The sequence below is a fragment of the Anopheles coluzzii genome, chromosome 3 (genome assembly GCF_943734685.1).
Source record: "Anopheles coluzzii chromosome 3, AcolN3, whole genome shotgun sequence".
NCBI classification, from domain to species: domain Eukaryota; kingdom Metazoa; phylum Arthropoda; class Insecta; order Diptera; family Culicidae; genus Anopheles; species Anopheles coluzzii.
The window spans coordinates 87,450,430-87,474,242 of record NC_064671.1 but is presented as its reverse complement, the minus strand read 5'-3'; the positions used below and the strand labels follow the sequence as shown (position 1 = coordinate 87,474,242).

At 45.9% G+C, this 23,813-nt stretch overlaps 7 protein-coding genes across 7 annotated transcripts in view; 3 read left to right on the top strand and 4 right to left on the bottom strand.

Annotated features, from left to right (window-relative positions):
- The window catches only part of LOC120955008 (lissencephaly-1 homolog), a 233,112-nt gene that overhangs the window by 141,661 nt on the left and 67,638 nt on the right, over positions 1-23,813 (bottom strand). The window lies entirely within an intron of this gene.
- On the bottom strand, positions 4,079-5,880 carry LOC120957173 (enoyl-[acyl-carrier-protein] reductase, mitochondrial). Its single transcript, XM_040379229.2, has 2 exons — positions 5,458-5,880; positions 4,079-5,393 (listed from the first exon to the last, which is right to left on the bottom strand). Exons 1-2 carry the CDS (start codon positions 5,690-5,692, stop codon positions 4,534-4,536), a joined length of 1,095 nt encoding a protein of 364 aa, XP_040235163.2. The 5' UTR covers positions 5,693-5,880; the 3' UTR covers positions 4,079-4,533.
- Positions 6,095-7,520, bottom strand: LOC120957174 (probable enoyl-CoA hydratase, mitochondrial). Its single transcript, XM_040379230.2, has 2 exons — positions 7,273-7,520; positions 6,095-7,112 (listed from the first exon to the last, which is right to left on the bottom strand). The coding sequence occupies exons 1-2, from the start codon at positions 7,382-7,384 to the stop codon at positions 6,325-6,327; spliced, it is 900 nt and encodes a 299-aa protein (XP_040235164.1). The 5' UTR covers positions 7,385-7,520; the 3' UTR covers positions 6,095-6,324.
- LOC120956744 (death-associated protein 1) lies at positions 8,775-10,537 on the bottom strand. Its single transcript, XM_040378455.2, has 3 exons — positions 10,006-10,537; positions 9,847-9,935; positions 8,775-9,738 (listed from the first exon to the last, which is right to left on the bottom strand). Exons 1-3 carry the CDS (start codon positions 10,049-10,051, stop codon positions 9,577-9,579), a joined length of 297 nt encoding a protein of 98 aa, XP_040234389.1. The 5' UTR covers positions 10,052-10,537; the 3' UTR covers positions 8,775-9,576.
- On the top strand, positions 10,947-13,490 carry LOC120956743 (H/ACA ribonucleoprotein complex non-core subunit NAF1). The gene is made up of 2 exons (XM_040378454.2): positions 10,947-11,954; positions 12,028-13,490. Exons 1-2 carry the CDS (start codon positions 11,095-11,097, stop codon positions 12,986-12,988), a joined length of 1,821 nt encoding a protein of 606 aa, XP_040234388.2. The 5' UTR covers positions 10,947-11,094; the 3' UTR covers positions 12,989-13,490.
- Positions 15,549-21,693, top strand: LOC120957167 (inositol-3-phosphate synthase). Its single transcript, XM_040379223.2, has 4 exons — positions 15,549-15,663; positions 16,072-16,221; positions 19,499-20,197; positions 20,278-21,693. The coding sequence occupies exons 2-4, from the start codon at positions 16,105-16,107 to the stop codon at positions 21,133-21,135; spliced, it is 1,674 nt and encodes a 557-aa protein (XP_040235157.2). The 5' UTR covers positions 15,549-15,663; positions 16,072-16,104; the 3' UTR covers positions 21,136-21,693.
- Positions 23,029-23,722, top strand: LOC120958915 (NADH dehydrogenase [ubiquinone] 1 beta subcomplex subunit 4). The gene is made up of 2 exons (XM_040381987.2): positions 23,029-23,241; positions 23,401-23,722. Exons 1-2 carry the CDS (start codon positions 23,137-23,139, stop codon positions 23,611-23,613), a joined length of 318 nt encoding a protein of 105 aa, XP_040237921.1. The 5' UTR covers positions 23,029-23,136; the 3' UTR covers positions 23,614-23,722.

Sequence of the window (23,813 nt, the reverse complement as noted above, 5' to 3'; positions counted from 1 at the left end):
TTCAGACGACCAACGGTCAAGGCAATGGCCTCAGGCTGTTGGACGGAAGAGGTTTCCAGCTTTCCATCGAGTAGTTAAAGCGTACCCAGTATGTTAATGCGTAAGAATTATCTCGTGCACGCCTTTCTGAAACTCATTTCATAAAAAAACTCAATCTTTTCTTTACCTTGGAATATCTGGAAGCTGTAATGAGTAACTGAAAGCTTATCGGCAATTCAGCAAAGAAAGAAATTTATTCAAAGAATAGAAGCATCAAAATATCACCGCACCAAAAGGACAATCTTGCGATAAATGAGTTACGATCACCAGGAAGTGGGCTTAACGATGGGTAAGAGTGTAAGAGAGTAAGAGTTTATACAGCCATTGGTAATTGTAATAGTCCAGATAAAACATGCAACATGATCTACATCAAATTAGCTCTACCATTGCATTCCGATATTCAGCAGTGAAGCCTCATCCAGATTAAAAAGCTATTGAACACGACTCGTTCTTCACCGCGATATGACAAAGACCAGGCTAGCGCAATGGAGCAAATGGCCAGAGTGATCATGTGCGAAAGATGTGTGTCGTTGCGCTTTGAACTACCGTCCTCAACACAGCGAGCTCCATTTGGCTTCGAAACAGACGGCGAAAAGAGAAGGCGCAAGAACAATAAAAGTATCAGACACCTCCCAGGTGGCTCTTGAATGTATGCAACGTTGAACTTTATTATTTGTGGGACGTTGGACATTTGGCTCTGCTTTTTTGCTCTTTTCTCGCCCCATGATGATGTCTCTTATTGTTTGGGCCAACCAGATCTTCCAGAGAAATTCATTGCTGGTGCCGATTAGCGACGATTTTTGTCTCCTACATTGACGCTGGCAATATACCCCATTGATATATTTATTCTGACACAATCGTCACATCGTTCGATGTGGACTGCTTGGGTGCCCCATGAAACACGGTAGAGAAAGGAACAAAATCACTTATACAGAATGCCGTTAATCCAGGCTCATCGGGACTCGACCTTACCCGGATATTGGAATAACACGGATAACGGATACTAGTATGTTTTTTTTTTATCATAATCACAATTTTTATCGTTCCTCATATTGCTCAGCAAATCTTTATGCGCATTGCTACTTTTAGTAATTTTCTTTTCAATTTTCTATTGCAGATACAATCAGACTAGAATTTAACGGAATGTCTAAACGAATTGAGGAATTTGCAACTGTCTGGAGTATAAACTCTGCGTGTGCGAAGCCTGCAACGCGAACAAGATCATAGATATGCTAAAGATTTGAAGGAAACCCACCACAGCGCGAAAAAGTTGTGCGCATGATGAGGGAGAGGTATAAAGCAGCATCAGGGAATAAGCGTGAACCCGACGCTCTGGACACTTTTATGACTCCTCCATCACTGCCTCGCTTTTGCCTTTCTCTCCTCCGTTTAAGTGCATACCTACCACTGTATGTGTGGCTGGAAGTGCAGAGATCAATAGAAAAGCATTGCGGAGATTAAAGGTATTCAAGTGCTATTAAAGTTCGGTGAACGCAGTACACGATCGCAGAAAAGGTAATAAAAATTCAAAGCAAAAAATGATCTCTCCAACTCCAAATGATTCCGAGGCTCACATGAAGGTAAATCAACTGATATGAAGGTACATCAAACGAATAGCCGATACGATTTTCAATTATTTCCATGAGTGACATGGTTCGTTTTGCTCGTCATAAGTGCAATGCACAGATTCATCCCGTGCTAAGTTCACTGTCGGCGCGTCGGTTTGTCTCTGTGCGGTCTGGTGTTATGATTTATGACAACATCTGAAACATGCCGAAGACTCCGAACACAAGCTCCCGAAGACCAACGTTCAAGGTAAAGTTCTGCTGCCACAGACTGTTGGGCGTGAGATGTTTCCAGCTTTCCGTGGAGTTGTTAAAGCGTACTCATTATCTGATTATACATAATTATAACTATATAGATAATCTAACTATATATCATGACTCTCTATAAAGATGAAGCAAACAGGCTAAACGATGTATTCTTGCATCATGCTCTATGTATAACAAATTAGTTTTACCATTCGACAGATAGCTATGAAGCCTCATTCAGATCAAAAAGGTATTGAACGCGTCTTTTTCTTCAACGCGAAATGATTCAAAGAGCGGAACAGCCATACGAAGGGAATGAGACTGAATGACTGAGACTGTAGTAAGTTGATTGTGCGCTAGATTTCTCATCTATTAATCCCATACCTGGTGCGCACGAGCCTCAAACCTCGTATAGACTAGCTATCGGGTTGTGTGGTACTAAATCAGTCTCGAAAACATGAATAAGCTACCATGACCACGTAGTTACACCAATAAGAAATGCACACGGTAAGCAAGAGCACAAATGCAACAGCAGGGAATAAGTATGAAGTCATCGTTTTGTGCGATTTTATGACCCTTCCGTCACTCTGCCTTTTAATTTTCCTTTGCTCTCGTTCGTTTCGATTTCATTGGCTTTACTCTTTACTTTACGTTTCGCATTTAGCGAGCAATGTACACGCATTGTCCAATTTAATTGGATTTCAAAAGGGTGAAATATTTATTATGATTGGTAATTAGTAAAAGTAACGAACAAAAATATGACAGGAAGCTCGGTCCCTGGCTGCAGCTTCTCATCTATGTAGACGCTCGATCTCTAACAGGTCTCGCTTCCCCTGATACAGTCATCGATCTGGTCTAACGTGGCCTAAGGCCGACTGTAAATCAACTCCAGTAGTAGTACAAGCAATGTCCAGTCAGTGGTTGTTGAATGAGGATCTATCGAAAAGGCAGTTGTTACGTGAGATGTACATTGAGTGTCCGCCATCTATTTTGTGCAGTTGCCTCCAACGAAACAACACTGCGATGGAGACGCCCAGTACATTCTCTTCATAGAAATCTTTTGTTCCATCAAGTCTTTTATTGCCCCTACCAGTCAGGTATGCGTGTTCATTAGAAAGAGTACGCATGTTTTTTTATGATTCCAGTTGTCGCTGCGAGAGAGAATCAACCGACCTGCACAGCAACCTGAGAGAGTCGGCATGTTCATGCTCTTGCACTGCTGCCAACGAAAAAGGGAATGAACGTTGAGCGAAACGCGCAAAGAATATAACAAAAGTAAAGGGCAATAAACGTGAACCACACAGGGTGACTCATCGCTCTTCTGCGACAAGCACTCATGGAACTCATAAACGTTCTTATGAGGGAGGTAGCGAGCGATATCAACTATGACTGTATGCCAGCTATTGAAATTTTGGTTTTTATATAATAATAATCTCGGAAATAAATGAAATAGGTCTTGGCTACAGTATTAGTGCTGGCAAAATTCAATCCGTTTTGTGTTTAGTTTCTTCTCCGTACTTTATCTCATCGCAGAGTCTCAGACGATCACGTGTGAGAGTGCACGATCGTAAGTCAACATAGCCGTCTCATCGCTCTCATATCACTTTAGACTCTGCAGAAAAAAAGTGATTTCAACTTTCCGTTCCAACTGTTGATTGAAACTGTTTGGCCAACTATCGATCATTCATCTAAACAGTATACCAACCATAAAGTATTTATCTTGTAAATTACGTTTGTATTATGATGACAGCTATGTTATGATGCTTGAATGGCATTCAATACAATATTACAAAATTAAAACTGAATTGTGTTGATTGGAGATCGTGCTTGCGAATTGGAGCTAGCGAGAGAAATGCTGTGAAACATGGTGGAGGAGCCTGGTCAAAGCTACAAACCAAGAACCACCGAAAAATGGTACAGTTTTTCGTCAAGAAGTCGTTGACTGCATTACACATCATTGTAAGGAAATAAATTGTGTTAAAATAACTTTTTTATCTTGAGTAACAGTCCCGTCTCATTTTACGTGATAAATGCAAATTTAATTTAAAAAAACGAGAAATCAAATTGTAGTAAAACTTTAGTAAAATGGATCAAAATTTAATTTTTTTTTACAGATTTTAATTAATAGAATTTGTAGAAAAAAAAATACTTTTTATATGTGTTTTCCATTTCTGTGATTGCTTTTTCACAGAAATGGAAAACACATATAAAAAGTTTTTTTTTCTTATCTTATCCCCAGAGGCATTTTTTATCGCGTTTGTGCCCAATTTCTCATGTCACTTTTAAGAAAAAGCTCGTTTAACATATTTCTATGTATTTTATGGCATTTTATATTTAAATGCTTACTATCTACTATCGTAATCTTTCACATGCACTAATAATATAAAAACAAGATTATAGGCTACAACAGAACGAATGGCATTGCGATTTTAACTACATTTTTTCGAGATATTTGAAAAATCTTCCTTTACTAACATAACACTGAAAAATAAAATCATTTTACTTTTTTAATTTTTACGATTATGTTTTAATCACATGCCAATCACTGATCGAAGCGATCGCAATTCTTGTACCATTATCAACTTTCTCCTGAATTCCCAATAAAACAATCCTCAAAACCAGATCAGCTACTTGTGCAGTATCGCTTCAACCTTCTTCTCACAAACACACACCCACGCATCCCTTAAAACCGAAAGATATACTTTTTCCCAACGAAACCCTGAATATTGAGCGCATTCGTTACCGCCGCGCTGTACTCCTCGAACGGGATCATCTCGTGTGCCGGCGCTTTCAGCGCGCCCCGATCGATCAGCCCGAACAGCTCGTTGAACATTTCACTCCGCAGCGGGCTGGCGGCGTGCTCCTTCGTCCAGCGCGTCATCCAGAAGCCGACGAAGCGCAGATCCTTAAAAATCAGTGACGCCGTCGGCACGGTCACCGGCTCGCGGGACATGCCGCCGTACGTCACCATCACACCGGCCTGGTCGAGCTGACGCGCCAGCTCCAGCGCGCTCTTGCCGCCGACACAGTTCAGCGCTAGCCTTGGCCGGCGAAAGATGCCGTCCTTGAACAGCTTCGTCGTGCGCAGTTCCTCCTCGGTCAGTATTTCGGCCGCTCCGAGCCCCTTCAGGTGGTCTTTTAGTTGCGCAAACTCGGGCCGATCGCGCACTACCCCGACACACTCCACGTTCCAGGCCCGGCACAGCTGAATGATGGCCTGGCCGCAGGCCGAGTTCGCCCCATTCTGTATGACCGTGTCGCCCGGTTTTAACGCAACAAAGTCCTTCAACATCCGGTAGCCGGTGCACGGATTGACGGTGATGGTGGCCGCCTCCGGCACACCGACGCTTGCCGGCACCTTCATCAGCTGGTTCGCGGCGTAGATGGCATGCGAACGCCAGGTGCCCAGCCCGGTAGCGAACGGTACAACGCGATCGCCCACCTTCAGACTGTTGCCGCTACCATCGCCACCGATAGCGACCACCTCACCGACGCACTCGTTGCCCCCGACGGCAGGAAAGGTCGGCTTTACTGGATACTTTCCTACGGATCCAAAGCGATACGATTAGTAAGCAACCTAGACGCTACCATCACAACCCTGGCTTACCTTGAATGGTGTTAATATCCGCCGGATTGATTGGCGCTCCGAGTGTTTTTATCAGCACCTCGCCCTGTTTCGGGTCCGGGACGGATTCCTCCTGCAGCTGCAGCACCTTTGCCGGCTCTCCAAACTCGCCGTACCGTAGCACCTTCGCCATCACACTCATGTGCCGTACGGACAGCTGGAATAGATGTGCTGACCCGACCGCGGTCTTCCTTAGCTGTCTCACAAGTTGTGCCATTTTTTCTGTTGATTACTTGCTGCTGCAATTAAACGCAATTGCACAAAGGAGGAACGATTCCGTTGCTGGACGGTGTTGATGTTTTGCTCACCGCTTGCGAGTTTGTCGTTTGCTGTCAGCTGTCAACTGACAGCCTGCCTGTGACATAACGACCGCGCATCACAACACGCATTCGGCATGTACGCAACAGCTGTTTGGTGCGTATTGGAAATGGGGCGGAAGTGCGTTTAAAGGGTAAATTAGAACTTTTTACATTTTTTGAGACTTTGTTATGATACAAACAGTACCGAGGCCTGTTTCGTCTATCATCTGTATTGCATATTGTCGGTGGATTACATTGTACCTACCAAGGAAACTAAAGGGCACCTTCGGGTAGAAGAGATAAGCAATGGAAACACCGTGTTGTTACTAGGCGAATTTTATTCGGTTCATTGTTATCTCGTAATGTTACACCTTACGAAAACCTGTGTATAAAAATAAGCTATGCCTGCATGAGCGATGAACACCTTCCTCGCCTCAGGCACAGTAAATGCAACTGGTGTGTTTGTAAATGGCCGAAAATGGAAAAACGGCACAACTCGTCCGGCACTGGGAGAAAGGAATGTATGCATCGACTTCCTCTTCCTCGGTCTCTATTCGTTCGAGAACTTTGGCGCACGCTTCTCCACGAACGCCGTCATACCCTCCAGCCGATCCTTGGTCGAGAAGGTCGCGTGGAAGTGGCGCCGCTCGAAGCGCAGCCCCTCGTTGAGCGACATCTCGTACGACGCGTTGACTGCCTCCTTGCACAGCCGCACGATCAGCGGCGAGAAGGTGGAAATCTTCTCGCCCAGCTTGACCGCCTCCTCGACCAGCTTGTCGGCCGGGAACACCTTGCTCACTAGCCCCGATCGTTCCGCTTCCTCGGCCGTGATCATGTTCCCTGTCAGGCACATCTCCATCGCCTTCGATTTGCCCATCGCGCGGGTCGTACGCTGCGAACCGCCCGCCCCGGGGATCGTTCCGAGCGCAATTTCCGGCTGCCCAAACCGTGCCTTATCGCCCGCGTAGATGATATCGCACATCATCGCCAGCTCGCAGCCACCGCCCAGTGCGTACCCGTTCACCGCCGCAATGACGGGCTTCTGTGCCTTGGCCACCCGCGTCCAGTTGGCCAGAAAGTCGGTGTTGATGCACTTGGCGTACGTGTTCGGCTGCATCTCCTTGATGTCGGCGCCGGCCGCGAACGCCTTCTCGCTGCCCGTGATCACGATCGCACCGATCGAATCGTCCGCCTCGTACCGGTCCAGCGCGTCGCTAATCTCCGCCACCAGCCCATTGCACAGTGCGTTCAGCGCTTTCGGGCGGTTCAGCGTGATCACGGCGACATTCTTCTTCTCGCCCGCCAGCTCCGCCTTGATGAACTCGTACGCTTTCGGGGCTGCCCGCGGGAAGTAGAAGAAAAAAAACACACACACATAAGATTTGGTTTTAACTGATTTGCCCTTGCATTACATAACTGCGTCACTGCGGTGCCGCTTTGTTGCTGGGACAACTTCCACACCTACATTGGCGGGGGAAGGGAGGGAAGCAGTACTTACCGCTGCTATAGAAACGGAGCAGGTTGGCTTGCTGCTGCTGCTGGTTGGTGGCGACATTGCGCACCAGCTGACCCGCCACACGGGAAGCAAGCAGACGTCCGATGTTTGCCATTTTTGCACCGAAAATGTTGAAAAATACGACCGGAGAGGAAACGGGGTGAGACGGCAGACGCGACAGCAGTTAGCGACACACGGCACCACCGGCAGCTTACAAATACAGGATGATAATGGCCGGGTCGGTACACGCATGCTAAGCAATGCGAGGGTAGCTAGCTGGCACCAACACAACTGTACGGCCCGTGTAGGATGCCGTTTGGGGCACAATGGTTCAAGGTTGGTTGCGAAAGTGGCAAACACTCGTAGGTTTGCATATTTAATTAATGAAATAATTAGTTTAATTTAAAATAATTAATTTTAAATATTTTTTATTTGACTTTTATAAAAACGATTATTATTTTAAAAATATTGTAATAATTATTCTGATACTATCGTTCAGAAGATAATTATTGCGTACGAACCAAGAGGAACAAATAAAAAACCCAATAATAATGATGTAATATAAAATGCATCGCCTACTGCAGATGTAGATCGTTCTCCAAACAAACCGTCTCTCCGTTAGACTGATCGGCTCTAGGAAGGAATGTATTGAAAAATTTATAAAAAAATAAAAATGAATTTAAAGATTTAAAATGTCCAGAATAATATCCCATGTAATTTACAAACGCATAGCACTAAACGAATTTGCGGATGAAGTACCATTGAGGTGATATTTAATACAGCTGAACCTACCAAACAACAAGAAAACTCCATATTTACAGACTGCAACAATAAATAAATCATCACTATACAAATTCTACTAAATTATAGTAGTTCTACACTATTTCCTACGATTATTCCAAGCGCTGCACATTTTCTACGGGGTATGGTTTTGTGACTGGAGCTGGAATTGTATCGATTCCAGATTCGGACCGGTTCAAGTGATCGATCCCGAATCCGAATCTGGAACTGTTACAGGTACTTTTGTAGTAAATAATTTAAATCAGGAGCTATTCCTGCTTTCAGGACCGGTATGGGTTCAGTATCAGTTCCAGGTCCTTTATGGGTTTACTTTCAGTTCCATGACTGATATGGATTCATGATCGGCACCAGGACCACTATGGGTTCACTATCAGTTCCTGGACCGGTGTAGGTTCAGTATCAGGTTCAGGACCTACATTCGGTCATGTGCAATTTTTGAACCAGAAAAGGTTGTGTATTAATGATAGGAACAGTATGGCTTTGGTTTTGGTTACAGGTGTCTTAAAGGGTCGTCATAATTACTTTATTTTAATTGGGCTTTGAGACCATAAATTTTAGTCTTCTCTTTAGGGTAAAGGGAATTTTTTAAATTTAGTTGCGCAGCCGTGTAACCTGGCCCAATTAACTAATGTTTCTCAAAAAGTGCTAAAATTATCTCTTGATAGAATTATTATCTCTAAAAGAAATCGAAATAACGCCAATAATTATACACATTTCATAGCTTTATTCATTATAAGCTGGAACTTCGGTGCAGCACCTTAACGCCCGCGCGCCGCGGCGTTTGCCAGTATGAAGACTAAAACCTTCCACGTGTATGCGCAACAACAAGTAAGCGAGAATTAGTACAAGGACAACAAAATTGTTCTAAAATTATGCGCCCTTCAATATATTTTGTTTCCACTTTTTTTTTTACCATGTTTCACTTATTTGTATCATTTATTTTCTTCCAATCTACCAACTAGCCCGCTAACTGAAAGCACAGCTTTTTTACTTCCCTTTCTTGCTCTCTGATAGTACACAAACAGTATTACAAAATATTAGTAGGATTATTAATTTGAAAAGGAAAACAAACCCAAGACCACTAGAAATGTTACAACGCCTCCAATTCGTTGAGGCACAACACCGCTCTCCCCTGTAAGTTCCGTGTAAATTGAAGGTAAGAAAAACAACGTGTGCGCGCTAAGCAACGCTCTAAATTCAGACAATTATCAATCTACCGATGATGGTGAGAAGAAAAAAAGAAGAAGAAACTTGAAAAAACACTCTGCCCTGATACTGATTATCGATAAGGCCATCATCACTTGCCGAACACGGACTCCGAAAACGTTCCAGCAGGGCAAATCAACCGGCGAGGAGAATTGGACCTGCCAATGTGCACGTGCATCCGGCGGACACCCTTGTCCCCTTGACCCCCCACCGCGTCGTCGTTTGCTGCTGCTGGTTCATTTCCGTCCGTCTTCCACTCCGCACCGCCCCACTGGTTCAATTGCATGCACCGCGAGTAATTCACTTCCGAGGCTGCTGGATGTGATTGACGGGCTTGCTGTGGACCGGTGCCGGCGGCTTCTGGGCATGGGCCACCTGCGACGCCTCCACGGAATGGTCGGTATGCTTGGTGCTCGTCCCGGACTGGGCGACCTCACCCGTGTTCACGTTGGGCGCTGGGTTCTGCGGAAGGGAGTGAATGTGCGTTAGAATTAATTGTTTGCACAAAACCAGTTTCCCAACCTACTGACACGGTCTCCTCCCCCCCACGGATGATGCTGCACCACTTACCGAGAGCCCAATGACCTCGACCGGATCCTTGGCAGGCCGTTCGCTGTTCGGAGTCTTATGCTGCACAATGCGCATTCCACCAGCTTTCACTGGAAAAAAAAGATGCAACGTGTGCATTAGTTTTCCCACCCAGCAAAGGTAGCAAATGTAGCGCCTTACCTGCCGGGGGGTGCCCAGCGACCAGTCCTTTGTCTTCATCGGCCATCGTTTCTGTGCTGCGCGTCTTTTGCGTCAACTACTACTACGCGTTTACCTTGCGGCGAATGCTGCTGCGCTTCTAAAATGCACCCCACAAAACTGAATACGAATTGCCAACGCACGATCACGGTCGCTTATCTCTTATCTATCGTCGTGGTTCCGAAAATATATGAGCGATCACACAAACCAACAGAGCCTACAATTTTGCTGCGTATAGATTAGAAGCGAGCGCTAATGGCGTTGATACGATGTGAGAGGGGTGGGGGGTCTTTTTGACAACTAGCACCGTTCCACGAAGGCAAGAAACGGTGCGAAGCGCGGAATAGAAATCAAAATAAATACAGCGCACTGTATGTGTGTGTATACGTGTGTGCGTGTGTGTTTGTGGGAGGGGGGAAGAAAAACAGAACCCGAGAACAGCAAATGGAGGCGTAGATGTTTTTTTTTGCTTTCGATTGGAGTAAATTACAGTATCGTGTTATTAGAAAGGATTAGCACAGAATTCAAGGCGTGTTGTTGCCTTACTCCGACGATACTGTTTTGTTTTGGATTAGCAACAGGCATTTGTTGAGGCAAAAAAAAACATATTTCGTTGGAATCCATGTTTTCCAATCAGAATAATTTCAATCCGATTTCAAACGATTCGCATTGGATTGAACAATTCTGTCATTCCCAAATAACAAAGTGGTATCGTTGCTCAGGGAGAATAAACGTACAAATTTTTTTAAGTTCTTTTCAGGGTTATGAACATTAACATGTCTAAAAAATGTTCTAAAATTCATATTAACAAATACAGTTAAACAATTTCTCCAATTTCTACATTTTATCTTTACTGTAATCGAAATTAAACTTAACGAAACTATTTGACAGCTTGGTCCAGAATCAACATATTTCTATTTGCTACTTGGGTCCGATGTACTGTCAACGAAGGCAAAAAACTGTAAACAAACGCGTGATCGGCCTGCACGTGTTTTCTGCTTGCCACAAACGGTTAGCGTTCTATCGGATATCACACCTCGAGAGTTGCACGGCTATTGTTGGGAAAGCAAAATGGAGGAGACAAAACGGACGGACGAGTCTACAAATGGCGAACCGGCGGGGGCGAGCATAGATACGCCACAAGAAGCTAGTAACTCCTACTGCGACAGCACCACCATTGTTGCACCAGCGGCAGAACACGATGGCGGGAAAACTGAACCGAACGAGGACACACTGATGGAGGAGAAACCTGTTGAACCATCAATTGAATCGAATATTATAGTGAGCGATCCGGCACGAGACAGTACTGATGAACCAAAAGCGGGTGAACCGAAGGAAGCTAAAAGCGAAGGAGTCGTTGCCGTCGAATCGCATTTGGATGAGCCTGTAGAAACGCCTGTCGGAAGTGCGGCAGTAGGCGCAGAACTCCCAGCAGAACCTAGAACGGTTGAAATAAGCGTTGAAAAAGAGGCTAAGGAAACTGTGGATGAGACCAAATCCACCGAAGAGCCTGAGAAAGATTCAGCACCCAGTAAAGAGCCACCTGCCACAATGGAATTTGTCGCTCCTGCACCCGTTGGTCAGGCGATGGATGTAGAGGACCAAACGGCAGCATCCGTGCCGGTCGCAGTTGTCTCCATTCAGGAACAGATCGCAGAAGAGCAAAAGCTCGAGACGGAAGCGGTGGAAAAGATCGCCAACAGCTCACTGTCAATGCTGTGCCAGTACTCGGGCAGTTCCGATTCGGAGGCGGAAGACACGGACGCATCCAACGTGGTTGGCGTTGGTTCGAAAGCCAGCTCCTCGTCGTCATCCTCGTCGGACGATAGCGATGTGGAAATAACGAAGGAAACTCCCGCAATGTCTGCCGGGGGCTATCGCATGCAGGATGATCCAATATTGGTTAGTGATGCGGAAACGATGGATACCAAGTAAGTCCCCCGAAAGCATAGAAACAATGTAGATGCAATTGAATTAATGAAAACCTTTTCCCCTTTTCCACAGCGCTGCCTCATCGGAGGACGAAGAGGACGAACCGATCAAGGGTCCGATACGTACTGCGGGTGAGATACTGCCCCACGAGCTGCCACCGATCGAGGAGCTGACCATCACCGTCCCGGAGACGGAGTGTAAACCGATCGGGCACATCGAATCGATCGTGGCACAGATCGTGCTGGTACAGTCGGTGGCCGGGGCCGAGCTGCTCAACCTCGACACCGTCCTGTTTCTCGACCGGGGTCAGCGAGCGCTCGGCAAAATATTCGACGTCATTGGCCAGGTAAATCAGCCCATCTATTGCGTACTGTTTAACTCGAACCAGGAAATATTGACCAAAAACATAACCACCGGCATGGAGGTGTTTTGCGCACCGCGCACGGAGTACACGTCGTTTATCATACTGTCCGAGCTGATGCGCACCAAGGGGTCCGATGCGAGCTGGATGAACGATAACGAAATCCCATCGTACATGGCGGAACATTCGGACGATGAGGCGGAACGGGCGGCGAAACGGAATCGCAAAAAGAATGCAGCCAATCGGCAGCAGGCGGGTGGGGCACAAAACGATGACGATGCCGGTAGCGAGATGGGCGATGAGCAGCAGCAGCAGCAACACTATCGAAATCCTAGACAGCCCAGTCCGTCCACCTCAAGACCACAGTACCAGCGGGGTAACGGGGGAAGACAGTTTAATCCGCGCTACCCGTCCGGTACCAGCTGGCACCACAATTACAATCCACGGTACGGTCAACCGCAACAGTTTCGGCCACGGTTTCCACCGCGTAATCAACAGTTCCAGCAGCAGCAGCAGCACTACCAGCACCATCAGCATCAGCAGTATCAGCAACAGTATCGGCAGCAGCATCAGCAGATACCGCACATGCAACCACCACCCCAAGGCATGGTACTGCCGAATCCGTTTGCTAACCAGGGCCCACCAAGGCAACCGCCACCGGGACCGTACTAATGCACGGCAGGATGTAAGTTACATTTGTTTTAAAATTAGGATTAGCATTTGAATTATTTGCAGAATTTAAGGTTGAAGAATTACTGATGCATTATTTCATGTACAGAAATATTGGTTGAACTTTAGGGGAGAATAATCGCTTTCAAATTTTACCACATTTTAAGTTGAGAGCGGCCAGACCGCCACCTACTATTGGAATTTAATTAATTTTAACTAGCATTAGGTCACATATGAAAACCTTTTTGTATATTAAGTGCAATTAGTTACTATAGCAGCAAAATTTTGGTCAACAAAATCGAGGATAAAGTCAGAACAACGGTTCATCAAACAGAACAAATCAGTTGCCCTTAGTCAGAAACCCAGAATGGGCATCATCATCATTAACCTGTTTTTTCTAGCTAAAATAGTAAATTAAACATTTTCTTTTCTATCAAATTGTATACTTGATAACTTTATAGCTGTATCTGAAATGAAATTATTTTAGTAAAGCAACTTCAGTCAACATTCAGCTTTGTTATCCTTTAAAGTGTAATTATCGAGCGGCGCATTGCTTATCCGAAGTACTGAATGGGCTGTTGACAAACCAGATCCTCTCAAAACTCTTTGAAATAGATTGCAATCTCCTAATGTCTCAAGGGCAAAAATGGCTAAGAATAACATTCGAAAATGTAAATCCATCGACCATTAACTGACAATCATAAATTTGAATCCCTTCCGTTATTTGTGTCGAATCTATCGCAAATCTTCTCCCAAAGTTTTTGTTCTCCCCAACCTGAGCCCGGTGTGGGCTCTCAATAATAATAATACCTTAACACGAAACACGGCGGTAGAATTATGACTAATAATTAAGCCTTTCATTCAACGGATCTTCGCCCGGTCGCATGGACCCGGGGTTTGGTCAAGCGAGGAATACATATATCTGTATCGCAATACCAGTTCTGTGGGAGAAAAAACCTGTTCCTTCAAATTTATTCATATCACCATTATCGGGAATCAGCGCCATCGCCGCGCGTCGCCACACAACCGTACCCCGCGCGGGCACACGTGTTTTGTGTACCACCAGGAATAGGATGGATGGACACCGATGATGATGCGTCGCCGGTTGGGTAAATAAATTGTCATTTAATTTATTCATGAGCCACGGGGGATGTCGGCGACATCAAGCGATGCACCATTTCGGCACGGCAAGGGGTGGGCAGCGCTGGAAATGGGTTGTTGGTGGTCAAGGATCAAGGCCATCTGCATCTGGTACGCGCGGGAAGTTTTAAAACTTAAAACTAACTCGCACGGATGGGGCAGGTACATCGAACCGGGCTGCTGCCTAAGCGCTTGGTACCGTTTGGTACAGATATGGCGTAGCTCGAGGCTCTTCCTGGCTGATAATTTCTCACATGACTGTGCCGCTGTAATGGATTGCTATTGTAACGCATATGACGGATTAGTTGGAATCTGCGTGCGTAGTTACCATGTGGAAGTGGGCAGGTCGACCGATGGGAATGGGTTTCTTTTAATTGAAATTGTTAAATCTGGTTCTTTTCAATTTAATTTACCATCTAACAGAGTATCCGAGCAACAAAGAAATAAATAACTATTTCACAACGTTGTAAATTTAACTTTAATCTCACTCTTGATAAGAATGCAGCCTTTTTTTCTTAGATTTTTCTTTGATTCATAAAATAATTATGTATATTGAAATTAATTAACATATTTTATCAGTGATCAATAGATAATATCACATTCAGAATTGCATTTTTTGTGAACTGTTTAAATAGGATGGACTTATTTAAAAAGACAGGACCTAACAATACATACACTAATGTGGAAACATTTTAAAAATAGCGGTTTAGAAGAGTGCTTGAAAGGAGAAAAATAATGATTTGATGATATCACATCTTCTCTTTTTATGTTTATCCGTGTTACAGCAAAATAGCCTTAATTCCATCAGTACAATTAAAATAGATTTAAAAAAATAAGAAAACTCGCCTGATCGTTGGTACAGATTTAAGAAGTAATGAATTGTCGATATCAATGATGGTTCCATTTTATACCTTCACAGGTTATACATCTTAAATTACTTCACAGAAACGTAAAATTCTTACCAGAACATGATGAGTTTACCATTCTATGGTTCTATGGCCAATTTGATACATTCAATGATAGGGTTGTTCTACCCTGTACTCAAAAGCTTCGTTCGTTTGCACCAGCTCCTGCGCTGATAAGCGTGTTGCATAGTGTGGCTCACACCAACTGAAAGAAAAAGAAAATTTAAATTATTTATATATTGCAGATAAACACAGTTATCTAATGAAATGTGTGGTGTAAATATACCAAAAGGAATTAATTTCCAATTTTCTAATGTTTGCCCGAAAAACAAGTGCAATTATCATATCAGTTTAAAATTTGAAAAATATTCACGTGTAATCTAAAATTCAATTGATTTTGATCGCAAATTGTATGCATGATTGTAATTTAATCTCAATTTATTTAATATTTATACTTTTTTTTCTCGCCTTCTACGATTGGTTTGTGACACCGTGCGGCAGCGGCTGTATATAATACGAACCGTACCCGAAGCGGCGGAACCACTTGCGTTCGGTTTTCGACACCGGTAGGATCTGAAATCACCGTCGACGCCGCTCTACCTGGGCTCACACACAGACACCAACCTCTAAAAGGCAGGCATTAACAAATCATTACATTTACACCTACCCGCCAGTTGGAGTGTGTGTTTCGCTGCATGTGCCAAACAAAAAGGACACGGTTTTACGGCCTCCTTGTGTGTTTTTGCTGGTGACGACGCTTTTCTTCCTTTTTGCAACGTGATTTTGGGCTGGCAGAAGTAGCAGTAGTGCGAGACTCTCAGGGCAGGTAGCGCGTGTGATAGCTCCTGCATTGCACGGTCGGGTGCCGTTTGCCGATATTTACCACCGTCGCTCCAGCAGTGTTGTTGTCCTGAATATTCCTTGTGTGGCGCACATACGCAGTGAAACATTACTCTCCACCCCCGGCACCGTCCAATAGACAGTGGGATTCTGATACACCGTGTGTTGTTTGTGTGTACTACGTGTGCATATTATTTGCAGGCCGTGCAGAACCGTGACTAGCGTGCATCAAACATGTCCTCAGAGCTGAAGGTACTTTCGCCGAACGTCCACTACACGGACGAACACATCGAGGTGGACTACCAGTACCAAACGACCACCGTGGTGAGCAGCGGCCCAAGCGGATACACGGTAAGCAAACTGTCCTCTTGGTGTACTGTTTCATCCCCTTTTCCCACTAAGTGCTACCGCGTTTCCATGGTAACATCACGCGACGGCTGACTGAGAAGAAATGAAAATTTCAAGTGAAAAGTGCGAAATATTGCATCGGAGAAGCGCCACCGGAGAGGTCACGGTCATCGGATATCGATCCGTTCCGTACCGGCCGCTGTATTACAGTTGTTGTTAACTTTGGCCGACGAATGACAGCGCGGCATGGTGCGAGAAGGAACTAGATTCTTCCGTGATGCTAAAAATAGCACCACGCCACCAAACTGGAGTGAAAATCGATTTTCCCGCCCGGTTACTAGCTTTGCCGAATTTGCCGCCCATTTCTTGCAGAAATTGTGATAAAAAGTTCTTAGAGCTTTGGGGTGCATGATTTTTGTTTAATATTACACGTGCATTCTTCAAATCATGGTATTAATCTTCCATTCCATCGCACAGATTTCTGGAAGGTTTGAAAATATAACGCACCAAGCTGAATCCACAAAACGGAAAGCATTTTCCTTCCTTCTTCCTCCGCTGTCAAATGGTATGGTGCTCTAGTGCTAGTAGGCAGGGGAAAAAAAGCAACACGGCTTCTGATATGAACCTGCTAAACACCTAAACAAACCTGTGCCTTGAACGTCGCCTGTTAAAGAACCACATTTTGGATCGCAATTCGCGGGGATACACGCGGATTGGATGACGTTTGTAAGCGGTTCAATATTTACTTCCCCCACTCACCTTCCCTCCACTGAAGGAGAGGGCTCCACAGAAGCTAAAAAGACGTGCTGGCTGGAATATTGACAAACAGTGGCGTATGGCAAACATCCACCCGAAAAAAGATGTGCCACGAGCGTCCTCTAAAATGCATATAATTGCAACGTGTCATGTATGTAGAACAAGAATCTGATCTTTTCTCTAGAGAGGTTTCTACCCTACATACAGCAAACGATTGCTGCAATCGCGGCTTATCAATCGTAGAATCACACATTTTGGGGATTTTATTATCGCGTGTTTTAATTTAATTTTACACCTGTCGACTGCCCGCGTTTCGGCGACATGCCCGCGAAAGCTTCAATGATCGATTATTGGTCAAGGCATGACATAAGGTTCGGTAAGCTCGCTGTAAAGCCCTCTCGCCATTCCCTCCCTTATTCTGTTAAGCCCTTGTGCTTCAAAAAAAAAGTTACTCCCGAACACGGGGTAGCAGAGATATCGTAAATTGATGACTAAATTCGGTGAGACACTCCGTGCATCATATCACGCCACAGGCGGCGGGCTCGTACGATCTAAAGCCGCCGACCAGGGACGGTCGGTGATAAGGTTGGACGGAATCCCGGTCCGATTCGGTGGTAGCCCCCGGGGTCGGGTTTGATTTAATTGTCTGTTATCTAGCTAGTTTCGTAGTAAAAATCATGCTGAGGTTGCATGTTTCCTATTAGAAATGGGAAAATGGTGAGGCTGTGCTCTATCGATGATAAAGACTTGGTCGTGACGTAGGAAGCGTATCATATGTTTGTTTTGTATGTGGCGTGGGATTTATAATTAGGATTTTTGAAAAGGGAGTTTCTTCCTATTTAGCTCTACAGCCGTTGTTTGCCTGTAGAATAGAGCCAAATATTAAAAAAAAACGCAGCAAATTCTACTAACACGGGTGGAACACGGGAGCATTACTTTTTATCTTGATATTCTTCCTGGTTGAGAATCCCGCAATCCGCTTGGACACTTCAGCAGGACCTACAATAGTTGGGCACTTAGGGCCTCGTGTTGATGTACCTTTTACTGTACTGTACTTTTACTGTACTGTATGTACTTTTACATAAAATATGACCAGTTTTATTAAAAGAGTTTCAATAGAGACTGCAGTTGAATTAATTTTTGTGAAAACGATGTTTGCTACGATGATTGACACAGAAAAAAAGACCGATCAAAAACTTTACATTTAGCGGCAATGATTTTATGTTTGCCGAAATAAATGTTCATGCCATTAATACCCTGTGTTCCAAATTGTATAGAACGCCGCCTAAGCACACGTTGCGTCACAGCGAAAAGCACCCGTTCTGATTTTGATAGTGATCCAACGTACCAAATGTTTGTTCATCGAGGCTTAGATCAACAGAACCATTGAACTTTAGTGCATTTGCTTCATCTATCTCCAGCCCCCCGAATCCCCCCTATCAAAGCTTGGAGCGGAAATAAATATTTGGATACAGATAACGCAAGTTCAGCCTCAAATGATGATTCCTCTCAATCAGTCGCCATGAGTTTAAGTCGCCCCCAAATGCTTTTCCGAAGCGATGCGTCCATTTTCCAATGTCCGTCTTTGGACAGTGGGCCTGCCTGATAAGGCGATGGCGATGTAAAACACGAATTCAAATGTATCTTCCAGGCAGCGGTCGGGCAATGGCGTCACCGCGCTCCCGCCATCTAATCGGTCGGCAAGCGTTGGAACACGTGTTTGTCCCTGTTGTCAGTTTGAACAATTAACATTCACTTGTTTGCCTGTCACCTGATTGATGGGGCGAACGTACGTTTGATACGCGCGTCCGGCCGCCAATCGCGCCCCTTCTGCTCCCGTTTCAGCTCTAATGAGCAACGCCTTTTACGATGCTGGTGTATAAACAGCACACTACTAGGCATCCCCGGAATGGATCGTTGCCGTTGACGACCGATTATGGGGGGAGCGCGAAGAACGCCCGAACCCGGGAGATGCTGATGGGAATGTTAGCAACAGTTACGAAATATGCACCGGGCGCGGAGCACAAATACGTGAGAAATGAGGAAGAGACACGGTGCCGCGTATCTTGACAACCGTGCCTCCCTTTGTTCTCCGGGATCCGCTTTTTTTTTGGGAGGGAAGATCAATTCAGAGATGCGCGATAAATGCCAATTTTATTTATACGATGGCGTATTGCACAACATATAGCAAAAATTTCTGCCAGTCATTCGGGACACAAGCCGCCGTTCTAAACCCGTTTATCGCTGCAGGAGGGCGAAGAAGTCATCGCATTATGCAAAGCCTACTTTGCCGGCTCAAAACGATTTCCTGAAGATGTGAACGATTTTGGGGATGGGAAGCGCAACGTCGTGGGGCGCGTGATTAGAATATATTATCCGTCCTTTCATTTTTCTTTTGTTTTGCCCAGACGGGAAGCCCTCGCCCACCCAATGGTGGGTACAAGTCCAAGGTCGGTTCGTTAGTAAAATTTCGTCATCTTCGTGTCTGCGCGCTTGCGGGGCGCCATTTCTTGTTCCTTTGCAGGTGAAACCTGAAACTACCGAGTTGAATATCCGCACCGGACGAAATGTCCCGCGCATGGGGCTGATGCTGGTCGGCTGGGGCGGCAACAACGGTTCGACGCTGACCGCTGCGCTCGAGGCGAACAAGCACAGCCTGGAATGGCGCACGCGCCAGGGCGTCCAGCAGGCGAACTGGTACGGCTCGATCACGCAGTCGTCGACGGTGCTGCTCGGATCGGACGCCAGCGGGCAGGATGTGTACATCCCGATGAACCAGCTGGTGCCGATGGTCAACCCGAACGATATCGTCGTCGATGGGTGGGACATTAGCTCGCTCAACATCGGGGAGGCGATGAAGCGGGCGCAGGTGCTGGAGGTCGGGCTGCAGGATCAGGTGTACAAGCGGTTGGCGCAGCTGCGCCCGAGGGCCTCGATCTACGATCCCGACTTCATTGCGGCCAACCAGGCGGACCGGGCGGACAACACGATCAAGGGCACGCGGTACGAGCAGTACCAGCAGATCGTGCGGGACATTCGCGAGTTCAAGCAGCAGTCGGGCGTGGACAAGGTGGTCATCCTGTGGACGGCAAATACGGAGCGGTTCGCCGAGGTGAAGGAAGGCGTCAACACGACGATGGCGGATCTGGAGCGCTCGCTCAAGCAGAACCATTCGGAGATTTCGCCCTCGACGATCTTCGCCATGGCTGCTATTGCTGAGAATGTAAGTCGCGGTGTGGGGTTTTCTGCATTCTTGAGCATCAATTCCATGTTGGTTTCTGTTCTGTCTTCACCTCCCTTTAGTGCATCTACATCAACGGATCGCCCCAGAACACGTTCGTGCCCGGTGTGATCGAGATGGCGGAGCACTACGGTGCGTTCATTGCCGGCGATGACTTCAAGTCGGGCCAGACCAAGCTGAAGTCGGTGCTGGTGGACTTCCTGGTGTCGGCCGGCATCAAGCCCGTCTCGATCGTGAGCTACAACCATCTCGGCAACAACGACGGCAAGAATCTCTCGGCCCCGCAGCAGTTCCGCTCGAAGGAGATCTCCAAGAGCAACGTGGTGGACGATATGGTCGCCTCCAACCACATCCTGTACGGTGCGGACGAACATCCGGACCACTGCGTGGTGATCAAGTACGTGCCGTACGTCGGCGACAGCAAGCGCGCGATGGACGAGTACACGAGCCAGATCATGCTCGGTGGTCACAACACGCTGGTCATCCACAATACCTGCGAGGACTCGCTGCTCGCCACCCCGCTCATCCTCGATCTGGCCATACTGGGTGAGCTGTGCTCGCGCATTCAGGTTCGCCGCAAGGACGCCGCGGCCAGCGGTGAGTACCTACCCTTCCGGTCGGTACTGTCGCTGCTGAGCTACCTGTGCAAGGCGCCGCTAGTGCCGCAGGGTACGCCCGTGGTCAATTCGCTCTTCCGCCAGCGAACGGCAATCGAGAACATTCTGCGTGCGTGCGTCGGTCTGCCGCCGCTCAGCCACATGACGCTGGAGCACCGTTTCGATCTGCCAGTCGGGGAGAGCCAACCGGACGTGCAGCAGCATGTAGCGAAGAAGGCACGCGTCGCCAACGGCACCGCGGAGAAGTGCAATGGCGTGCACAATGGGGACGCTCATCCTTCGGAGGAAGTTGCCAGCCGCTAAGCGGAGTAGAGCGTGCTTAGTGCAACACTTTTTTTTTTGTCGAGACGCATTACGTATGATGCGTTACTATTAACCCCACCCACCTCCTTTTATCCCCGATCCCGCCAAACGCATGAATGGTTTCATTTTGCATAAAGAGATCCCCATTATTGATAGCTATACCAAGGGTTGTATAGAGTGTTTAATGATTGGTGGCAGCGTATTCTACGAACTCTGTTTTTTTCATCCCCAAGAAATATATGCCTCATTGCTTTCTTTGCAGTGTGAGCCGATCCTTTCCTTCTCCAATCCACCCCAAAGTTTCTGATTCAGGAAATGTATTAAAAGTGCAAAACCGCAAAAGAACTGAGCTGAACGTGTGCCACAAGGCAGCCAAATTGTGACAAAACAGACAGGCCGATACCGATACCCATTTGCGCGGGGTATCCAGTGGTACCAACCTATTTCCTTTCCCATTTGGAAGTTTATTCAACCGCTTAGTGGTAAGAATTCGTAAACATATACTATGTAAGCGTTTATGAAGAAAAAGAAAATAAAGCTATATGTTAATAATATGAACTTCGGTGTCGTTTCTTTTACGTAAAGTGATTCATTTTGTTTGATTAATCTAACATTTAGTTAACATTTTAGACCAATAGCTGCTGGTGGAAGTTGTTGGGCCTCTAAGATCAAGGGTCAAGATCTAAGATCCTGACAGGTTCTGGATAATTTCGTGGAACGGTAAACTTTGTATATCGATTCCTGGGCCTTTAGAGCTTCTGGATCAAGTATCCAGAAACTGCAAGGATATATGTTAAAATTCCAATATCCGTTTAGGTTCGATATCAATTCTTGGTTCGATATGGGTTCAGAATTAAACGCAGGAGCGATATAGGTTTGGGATCATTTCAAAGATGCGAAGATGTTTGGGAAAAATCGTGGTTCCAGGATCTTCCAGGATGGGTTTGGATCTGCATGACATATTCGCGATTAGTTAAAACATCGGGATAGGTTCGAGATCGATTCTTGGATTGAACTTGGACCAGATCCTTGACCAATATAGGATAGGGATCATTACAAAGATTCGACCACGTTTGGGATCAACTCCATGATCAGAATGGATTCAGAGCTCCTTAGAAATTCGGTACAGATTAGGGATCGATTTCAATCTGTTCTATATGAGTTAATGGATTGATATGGGCTCTGAATTAGTTTCAGGACCAATATAGGATGAAAATAATTTCAAAGATCGGAACAGGTCTCGGATCAGTTCAAGGCTCGGAGCAGGTTTGGAATCAGTTCCAACATTTGCATGGATTCAGGAACATAATCACCATTGGAATGCTTTTTGGAGTAGATTCGAGATCAATTCTAACGAAGTCGAGGGGTTTGAGATCAATTCTTGAATCGACATGGGTTTAAAATTAGTTGCAGAGCAGACGAGATCAGTGTACAACGGAGTCCCGGAGCAGTTAAGAATTGCGTTGTTCGGTCAAAGTAACAAATATGAAAAATAGGATTATTTAACGAATTTCAAATGCGTTTTACCCATACTAAGTAATGTTCGTGAAAATTAACAATGCATCCCCCTCAAACCTGCGAAATAAGAGTTTTTTCCACGAATTTCCACCGTGTTGGGGTTATGTCGACTTGTTTCAATAGCAAAGACACGATCCCTAAAATTGTTTCGTTCAGTTGTCAGGAGCTCAGTTTGCTACGTTTATTAATTTTAATGATACTAAATAGTTTTAGTATTTTCAAATAATATTAAATGAATTCAAGTTTTTGTGAAAATAAAAATGCATTTAAAATAAATGAATTTCGTTTGGCAACTTCCCATTCCTCGTTATATTTAACGAAGAAACCCCGACATGAGCCACCCGTTGTTCTGCGCCCACTTTGACCGCTCGCGTTGACAGTTCTGCATTCGCAAGAAAAACAACAAACCCTCGCAGAGCAGCAAGTTTCGCCCGACGGTGTGGATTGTGGTGCGCGAAATTCGACCGCTCCTGAGAAAACAAGATGAGCCAGCAGGAAAAGGCGGCCCGGCGTGCGGCCCTACGCAACGAGTACTGGCGCACGATGACCAACCCGCACAACCATCTGCGCGGCGAGAGCGGTGGTGTGGTAAGTGAACCTTCCCCGTTCGAGATGGCGGAAGGTGCCTGATTGTTATGTCATCGACACTGACCACTCCGCGGATGTAGAGATTCCGCGGAGCAATAGCAAACGGTGTCCCGGAACCAGTTACTAACGAGTGTTGGTTCGGTTTTGTCCCATTTCCAGTTCGACACTGGCCTAGCCCGGTTCCAGGCGATGCGCGTTAACCATTACGAGCACTTCAAGCCGACCGGCCGCTCGTTCAAGATTGGACTGTTTACCGTCGTCATCCCGATCATTGTGTACGCGAAAATGATGAAGAACGAGCGCGACCAGCGGGAACAGCAGTACCGCACCGGTCAGGTGGCGTACGCCGACCGTCGCTTCAAGTTCATCTAAGTGAATGCGCTGCTTGTTGTTGGCTTTGTTTTGGCGGGCCGAGACCGTCTATGGTCGTTGTGCGTAGAAGCTGTGAAATAAACGGTGTATAAAGGGAGCTACGAACGAATCCGGATTTGGAGTATGGAAGATTTGTGTTCGCAACCGAAAGTCAAACTGAATTGTTGTTGAACAGGTAATTATCGTTAGTGCCTACAGGT